At 31.1% G+C, this 10,140-nt stretch overlaps 1 protein-coding gene across 1 annotated transcript; it reads left to right on the forward strand.

Moving 5' to 3' along the window:
* Positions 1-3,460: 3,460 nt before the first annotated feature.
* LOC126552451 (uncharacterized) lies at positions 3,461-7,001 on the forward strand. The gene is made up of 2 exons (XM_050207147.1): positions 3,461-3,529; positions 5,676-7,001. The coding sequence occupies exons 1-2, from the start codon at positions 3,461-3,463 to the stop codon at positions 6,999-7,001; spliced, it is 1,395 nt and encodes a 464-aa protein (XP_050063104.1).
* The last annotated feature ends 3,139 nt before the right edge of the window (positions 7,002-10,140 follow it).

Here is a 10,140-nt window from a genome sequence, read left to right on the forward strand (position 1 = left end):
AGGGAAATTCATACTTTGTCGAACATACTTATATCCCCGTACACCTAAATATCTTAAAGTAAATGCTTGGGAAATATCATTTAAGCTCCACTTTACCTTTTTTTTTTCAAGTATATATCCATCTGATTTTGAGAAAATATTCCAGAAAGGCTTTCACGTACCTTGTTTTCTATTTCTTTAGATTTCTTTTCTTTTAATGATTCAATTTTTTTAACCAAACCTTTTGTTTCTGATTTAGATACTTTCAACTGAGCCTCAGTTAATAAAAGTTTTTCTTTTAAAGCTGCGACTTGATTTGTTGACCTTGTTAAATTTTCCTTAACTAGATTATAACTGTGTTCAGTTTCAATAGGAATTGTATCCTGGTATTCGCTAATTGAAACATTAGACATTGATGGTTGTTCATGGCAAATAATATTCTCAGTTTCCTAAAAATAAAAATTAATAGCAATGCTTAAATAAGCAATTCAACTTAAAATCTAAGTTTATGAATTATGCAGAAATTATGATTAATTTATTTCATATATCATTTGTTGAAATAAAAAAATATATATATGATAAAATGATAAAATATAAATAGTAATATGGAAAATGTATGTTTTTAAAACAAATGTATTTACAAATAAATAAATTAATAATAACAAATACATTTTTATATGAATATGCATAATATTATGATTTAGTTTAACATGATTAGCAATTAGCATAAATAATAAATAGATTTGTATATCTTCATGAGCTGGTGAATAGAGTAAATAGCGGGTTTGAATAAATCATGCAGCAAACTAGCAAACAGCAGACATGAGCAGGCAAGCAAGCATAGAGCCAAGCATCATTGTAAGAGTGAGATATATAAAATAAAATTACCTTATTAGAATCAGAGTGTTTTTTGTACTTCTCAATAGTGTCTATTATGAAATAAGTTGTCATTATTTTTATTATTCAACTAGTATAGTACCTACGACCAGTGCCGGATTAACCTACAAGCAAAATAAGCACTGCTTAAGGCCCTTGAAAAAATTCGGCCCGTATTTTTTTTTCTATTAAAAAAATTTAAAATCTGTAGATTTGCACATTAAGTCGATGGTCACACTAGACCCGGCAATTGGGCATTGGCTCAATATTTTACCAAATTATTAGACCGTTTATTGGGGACAAAATTCGGCTGACATAAATGGTCAGACTAAATCCAGATTTCAATTAAATTCACCAAAATTATATAGTTTATACACACGTTTATTTCTATACAGCAAAATATTTCGTTTTTATCCGTTATCGGCCATATATTGTAGACGGGTACACTACTAATACAGGTATACTAATAACTAATAAGTAATAACAGCAATAGCTATTAGCAACTACCTTTATTATCTGTGGAAATTATACATTTATACAACACTTTACTATTACCAAAGAACAAACCTTTTACACAATACAATACAATTTATTATAACATGTTTAAATTTATGATTCTTTATCGACGCGACCACATTTAATGTTTGACGATGGAGACTATCACAGTCGTTGGTGAACATTAGAACATGTAGAAGAGGAGAGACAAGTGAACAGTTGCAATGATGACAGTGACTAATTTTATAATAAATAAACATATATTTTAGTATACAACAATAATTTAAAAAAGTGTTTGACATAATTATTATTTATATTCATAAATACAATTTTAAAAAATGAAATTTCTTTTAATTTGTAGTTTACACCTTTTTTTACTCCTTATGACCAATTAGGCCCGTCTGATTTATTTGCTTAAGGCCTGTGAAACACTTAATCCGGCACTGGTCATAACATTATATAAATAAAATTGAGTATATATTTCATAATCGAGGGTTATAAATAATAACAAGCCGGCGGAGCCGGGTTTTAGCCGCTAGTATTAAATATTTTAAATTTGTTTTTGTAGAGTCGTTATTGAAATTTAGTGTTAAGCGAGCAAGTCTATTAACACCCAGATGCAAGTCATTGTATACAGATATTGTTTTATTTAATAAATAATTTCGTTGTATGAAACAAAGATGTCTGAACTTCAAAAGTCGACTTACAGCTGCTGAAAAAATGTCTGATAGTTTAATAAATTCAAAACTGACTAGTCACATGATTACAACTGCAGCTATTTTTACACTGATAATAGTACTTAATTATTTACACTCGAAGAAAAGCTATTGAGTTTGTCATTGTATAAAAGAGGGGCCAAATCTTATAACACTTTATCCAAATTATTTACACTTCCTTGTCGAAAAACATTATCAAATCTGCTATCTAAAATTCCTACAGAAACTGGAATCGATAATACTTTAATCAAGATATTAAAGAAAAGCCTCCAAAATTTATCGGATCGTCAAAAATATTGTGTAATAGTTTTTGATGAAGTGAGTCTTGAAGCTGGATTACAGTATAACGACTCTAATGGTTCAATTACAGGATTTGAAGATAATGGAATGTCAAGGACTCAGAATTTTGCTGATCATTCCTTAGTTTTTATGATAAGAGGAGTAGTAAAAAAATTCAAGCAACCTAAATCCTACACTTTTTGTAAAAGTACGACTAGCTATGATTTAGCTAATCAAATAAAAACGTCTAAAAAGCTGTCCATAATACTGGTATGAAAATTGTTGCAACTGCTTGTGACCAGGGTGTAACTAATACGGCAGCGATAAATATTCTGAAGAACGATATCAAAGCAGAATATATAAAAAAAAAACCTAACTTACAAAGATGAATTTTATGAAGTTACTGTAGGGGCCGAATGTTTGAGAGTGATTCATTTATATGATCCTCCCCATCTTTTCAAATACATTAGGAATAACATGCTAAATAAAAATGTTGTATTAACCATACATGATCAGCAAAAAGAAACCAGGTCTGTACAAGATGTTTCACCAGAAGATTTTTATTGGTACACACAATCAAGGATTTGCAAATACTGTAAAAGATATGTTTGATATTTTGTTCGGTTTTCCCCCAAAATCACAAATTGTAAGTGATTTGGTAAGCAGCTGGATATATGTCCTACATCCGCTTGTAAATGTAAGTATCAAAAATAATTAATAACATACTTTTTTTCAATTAATTTTTTTTTAACTAAATATATTTTGTTCAAGGCAAATTTTTCTGATGAAGCAAAGCAACAGCTTAAACCTTTCAATTTTACTGTGAATAACTTTCATCCTTATAGTATGAAAAGTGATGGTTGGTATCTTACTAATTTAGGGCATGCGTTTTCCATAGATGAACAAACCCTCAAAGACATGGATTATGTTTTTAACTAGTTCAATTTCCCCGTTTATCTTACGTCAAGAGAAACCAGTGGATTAAATCCATGCATACGACTTATAAGCGAGAACTATGCGGAGGCGCCTCCTTCAAGGAGACGTCGCAGGATATATGACGATAATTTATACGTCCAAAATCACTGGATCACATTCCAGTGACTCCAGACGACAAAATGGTACCTTCCGAAAATGATATGTTGGAAAACGCCTGTGCTAACGATTCACAAGGATCTATGTTTGTGGTAAGGGAAGGTTAAAGGGAATATTCTCACAAGGGTGACCCATACTTAGCAGGATACATAACAAAGATAGAGGGTGATGATATTTTCATAAAATTTTCATTTGGAAGATTTGAGAGTTACGAATATAAATAAATATCACAAAGATTCACTACTGTCATATTATACAACAATTCCCAAATGGCAAATTTTTCACCTATAAAACTAGTTATAATAACTTTTAACTTTTTATTTTAAATGTTTTAATTTTAATCATTAATATATTTTTTACATAATATCCATATTTTATTTTAAGGTTTAAATAATCAAATTAAATTTTATATTACCATTATCTAGTATTAAATTAAAATCATTCAGCTTAACTACAACTAGATACCGAATAACAACAATTTGCGATAAAGAAGAATTTTAGAAAGTAGTTAAAAGTAAACAGCTCATGGTTATAGACTTTTATGTGAAATGGTGTAGGGTATTTAAAGTTGTACTTCCTCTAATAATAAAAGTAATGAATGAACATTAAAATAAAATTCATGTTATGAAAGTTGACGTTAAAGACAATAATGAAATTGCCATGGAGTATGGTACCCCACTCAACAACATTATATTATGATTTATCTAAAAGGTAGGTAGGTAAACTAGGTCAAAATTGTGGCATTAAAATAAAGTTTTAAATTCCTAATACCAAATTTATAATTATTTCTATGATTTATACTTTTTGTCAAATAATAAATATTGTTATTTAATTATGTTTTAAAAAAATTTATAATTTTCAATAAATAATATTAAAAAATAGATAACTGAGTGTGATTATTTTTTAATATTGAATTATTCCATAAGTATATAAAAAATATACTCAGTAAGATTTATGAAACTTTTATAGTCTTCGCCTCTCAGCATAATTAAAAATTAAAAATTCTTTTGTTTATTTTGCTTAATGGTTTTTATTCAGATGATAACTATGCTGTTAATGACAATTAATTAAAAAATAAATGTAGTTAAACACTAGAAAGGATAACTAAAGTGCATGTTATCCCAAATAGAAAACACAAGTAACATTGCATTCAATACATTACCCGAGTAGCAATTCAAGTGCAGAGATGGTTAAAATATCATTGAAACGTAAGTGTTGAACTCCGTGCAAATGTGGTTCAGGGCACCGTGTTTTATCAATTTGAATACCGATTTTTTATATGCATAACACTGTGATCGATTGGTGAGGAGGTCAGTGCTATAACCGTGTTTTAGCTAGAAATTAACTTAATCCGTATCGTGCACCATTAGTGAAAATATCGGTGTAAGTAAGTGGACTATTCTTTATAATATTTCTTTTAATTTATAATTTTTAAACTTGACCTAACCATTATGTAAATTCTCCTAAATTTTTTATTGTTTTAGTTTAACCTAGATATAATTGTTCTTACATTATCCATATTTTTGTTTTTAATGAATATAAATTATAAGGAAATTGAATTATACACCCACAACTCACAAGATATACAATGATTTAATTATGTAGTTATAATATTACTCATAATTATTAGATTCTGAACGAAGTGATGAATGTATTGATTTTACAATGGTGTGTGTTTTTTTTTTGTTTTTGTGTCTGTGTACAGCATAACTATACTCTGTCTCAAAGTAGAATACACCGGGCGGCCGACCGGTTTTTGTTCGGCGCTGCGCATCTGCTCCCCACCATTTTGCGCGCTAGGTGGTCTACGGTGTGGTCCACATATCAATTAAACAACCGTAACACAAAATATTTTACGGCTGTCTGCGATTGACTACGTCTCGCTCTGCACGTCATATGCATTAACCGTAACTTGATTTGTATTTTTTATATTTTTGCCGTATATAATTTTTTTTTTTTTGAGTATATTTACGCCATGGACAACAGAGTTTCAGATTTTACATCACCAGGAAAGAAAAATAAGAGAGGAAGGGTAAAGAAATTATTATGAAATATTATAATTTAATATTTAATTCATTTTTTTTATCTTAATTGTAATTTTTAATGTTAAATGTTGATTGCTTAATATCATAATATATACGTTATATTAATACAAACATTAATTTCTTACGAGGATATTACTCATTTTTATTTTTCAACTAATAGTATACTATGCTTAAACACATTTTTTCTGCTTAGTGGGTTTGTTCTAAGCAGAAGGAAATGATTGTCAACCTTTACAAAAGCAAGGTCAAAGCGAACCCAAACTTAACAATACGTGAAGCCCGGACAATCATTTCAAAAGAATTGGGGATTGGAGAGAAAACCATATCCAATACATTGAAAGAATACCGTGACACTAAAACCGTCAGTTCACCAAATAAAGAACGGATCCATAAAAATGTGATTTCGAAGACGGATGATTTTGATAAACATGCCATTAGGAGAAAAATTCACAATTTATGGATAAATCGTGAGTTACCTACGCTTGACAAAATACTTTCGGTCGTCAACGAAGATGAAAGTCTACCATCTTTTTCCCGTGCGACATTATATCGACTTTTAAAATCAATGGATTTCGTTTACACCAAAAGAGGACGAAACAGTGCGCTTTTAGACTCCAATGAACTTATTCTTTGGCGGAGGAGATATTTGCGAAGTATCAAAAATTATCGTTTGGAAGGTCGTCCAATTTACTATCTAGACGAAACGTGGGTTAATGCTGGAGACGTCAATACTTACGTGTGGGTCGACAAAACTGTCCAGTCGAGTCAACATGCGTTTTCCCAGGGGCTTTCAACTGGTCCAGTAAATCCGAGTGGTAAGGGGAAACGATTAATAATTGTTCATATTGGCTCTGAAGATGGTTTCGTTCCCGGAGGATTATTGTCGTTCGAGTCGAAAAAAAACACTAGTGACTACCATGACGAAATGAATGGGCAAAGTTTCCGTGATTGGTTACTATGTGTTTTGCCGAAATTAAAAGATAACGCGGTAATCGTCATGGATAACGCCCCTTACCATTCGGTAAAATTAGAGAAATGTCCAACAACAAATTGGAGGAAAGCGAACATTATTGAATGGCTTCAAAACAAAGGGGAGGTAATCGATAGCACTATGATTATACCAGAATTGTTGGATATTGTGAAACGACTAAAACCAAAGTACGACAAATACGAAATCGATGAACTAGTTTCACAACACAATAAAACAGTGCTACGATTACCTCCATACCACTGTGAACTTAATCCTATTGAAATAGCTTGGTCGGTAATCAAAAACCACGTAAAATCGAATAATAAGACTTTCAAGCTTAAAGATGTGCAAAATCTCTTGATTGAAGGCGTAAATAAAGTTACTGAAGAAATGTGGAGAAATTTCATAAGGCACACTGAAAATGAAGAGGACAAATTTTGGAACATCGATATGATTGTGGACGAGTTAATGGCCGAGAGACAAGATTTAGTTATGACGATCGGCCAGAGCGATGACGACGATAATAATTCATTTTCTGATTTGGATTAACTGTGTATAATAACTGTATATTTTGTTTATTTATATGTGACGAAGATGTTATTCAGATTTATTTTTTTATATAACGTATAATTTTTTAAGACTTTTCTGATTAATCATGTGACTATAAATGTAAATAAAACATCTATTTTTTGAAGCATAATTTTATGTGGACGTATATTTAAAATGAATTGCACTACAAATGTTTAATACAAATGTAATAAATTAATAATTATGAAATTTCATATTTGTACTGCTATGTACACTGCATTCGGTGTTTCCTGGCCGTTTCGTATTGCCGTCGGAAGTTGTCGGCAATTCGGTATACGTCGGCTGTCGATTTCGCCGCATAGTGGGGGGAATTCGGTCAACGAGCTTCCACGACCGTCAGTCGCGATGCGCGAAACCGGTGTATTCTACTTTGAGACAGAGTATAGTCGAAATAATGCTCCAATTTCAAACAATGGGGGTGGTTTCCGATGTAAAAGTGAATATCCTTTTTGCTATTTTATATTTCATAGTAAGTTCATAATACTTTAATTATTTATTCTATTTTAGACTGATGCGGTTTGGAACCAAAAAAAAAGCTGAGGCATGGTCTGAAATAACCAGTCTCTATAATATACAACAAACTTCAGGAATCAGAATTGATACACAGCTAAAGAATCTTTATGATACTCTCAAAAGAGATGCTAGGTAGGAGAAAAGTAATGATAAGGTAAAAAAATGTATATTTTTTTGCATTTATCATATCAAAAACGCTGTTACAAGATTTAAGTTCAGATTGTATAACGATTCTATAAATATTCGAAATAGATTGCAGTTTAAATATTTAAAATAAAATATGTGTACATCATTGAATAAATATAAATATTTTTTAATTGTAATCGAAATATTTAATACTGATTAATATACATTTAACTAAAAATATTTAGTAAATAAATAAATATATGTATGTTGTGTGGGTATTGTTCCGCCACTGCATGAGTTGATGATTGCTAGCAAATTGGTCGATTCAATGGAAATTTCTGTTTCCTATGAGAAAATTGGAGGACTTAGCCATGTTATAGATGATATAAGATAGTATAGTTCCGCCACTGCGTGAGTTGATGATTGCCAGCAACTTGGTCGATTCAATGGAAATTTCTGTTTCCTATGAGAAAATTGGAGGACTTAGCCATGTTATAGATTGTTGCGTGCCAGTATCAGATTTGAATCCAAATGGTTAATTTGAATGAAAGTTAAACTTAATAACGTAATATGTTTTTATTGCATATAAACAATATACATGTAACAAATAAATAAGTGGCTGAGTGACGTGAAAGTGCTCAGTTGTTGATAGCTTTGGTTTTTTTTGAGAAATGTGAGAATGTGCAATAACATCTCAAATGCATCATTAGTGCACTATAATATTGGTGCGCTTACTATCCCGACACGTGTCATGGTCATAGTAGCATCCGCATTACCCTTGACACGAGGCATGGTCATACTAAACTTAGCCTTGTAATCTCGTAGATATCTTATAGATATCTCGTAGCCCAAAAGATGATATAAGAAAAAATTTGATAATTCAGCACATGAAAAAACATAATAGCAAACTCGCCAAAAGGTATATTTTTGATTGAATATTTATTAGTTCAATTTTCAATTTTATTATACCTATGTTTATGAATATTGTTTCATGGACCTCATGGCTGTGGGAAGACCATGATTTCCGAAGCAATCGCAAGGATGAAGGAATTTATTGTAAAAACTGGATGCTCGTTTACCATTATTCTACAGAGAATGTGATAGTTATATGTCCTCAAAATGTATCAAATAGTTGGTTGACGCTTTATGATCTCTGGATCACATCCCATTTTAAAATAATTATTAAGTATATTATACTATTACACCTATATATTTAAAAAATCTGTAGTTGACCCCAAACTGACGTGTGTTCAGTTGTAAATTTTCGTTTAAATAAACATATTTCTACGATTATATAAAATTTTCGTATTTTGCTCGGAGAAAAAATAGAACCGACCTTCTAAAAATGAGATCTACAATAATTGTCGGTATGGTTAAAGGTTGTGTAGTAGCGAAAAGTAAAGCTCCACAACCTCCAATCAACCCGATCGCTCCACGATTTCGTGACTGTAAGTATTTCATCTTTTTCATAAGGACTGAATAATATATTTTATTTAGTTTTAATTTTGTTATTATGAAGTAAATAACTTTATAAAAGTTAAAAACTTTAACTATATCTGTTCTTTGGAAAACAACAGTACGTTATTTGCACGTTATTGTATGACAATAAAATTTTATTTAACAAAAGAAACTGTAGTGTTCACTTAACTCAAAGTAAACGTTAACGAGGACCAAATTAAAGAAATAAATACTTCAATTATACTTGTACGAGGTGTATAAATAACAGTTACACTGTAACACATACATAATGTTTACGATGGTTTCCGTCAAATTACCCGGTACCTACCTATTGGTAATAATAATAATATTTTATGTCATGACGCTCGTATATTTTAAAGTTGTACTGAGCGAAAAATACAGCTATTGCAGGTAGGTACCTAGTTGACAAGCATATTTAACATGACGTGACAAACTATTCACAATATCAATCGACAGTTGTGGACCGATAATGATTAATTGACATTTTTAAACGTCAGTGGCGTCCAAAAACAAAATAACACAGCATTAATGCATCGACCGTAATTTTTTTGTTTATCGTACATATATTCCAACAATAATAATTGGTCTATCAATCGTCTATCGTCGTGCACGACGGTCGTAAATTAGTACGCATTTTGCGACAATAGTCATTCTGGGTACCCAAAAAAAAATCGTCAGGTATACAGCAACGTCACAGAGAATGCTGTCGACAAATTTTAATGTTCATTTTACCACAAACGAATTTATTTCTAAAACACGTGAATAACGAAGATGGTCAACGAGTGCTCCGTAAAAATGCATGTTATTGCAGTAACAGCATTGACTTTGCTCATCGACAGCGTCGGAACAAGCACGTAATGAAACTAACCACTAATATCGGTCAATGATAAATGTACAATAACCGCAGCCGACGATACATGGAGTGTGAAACTGTGAACGTTTCGACAGAATGCGCATCGACGACACTAGCGCTGCGGCCGAT

This window comes from Aphis gossypii, chromosome X (assembly GCF_020184175.1).
Source record: "Aphis gossypii isolate Hap1 chromosome X, ASM2018417v2, whole genome shotgun sequence".
In the NCBI taxonomy this organism is placed as follows: domain Eukaryota; kingdom Metazoa; phylum Arthropoda; class Insecta; order Hemiptera; family Aphididae; genus Aphis; species Aphis gossypii.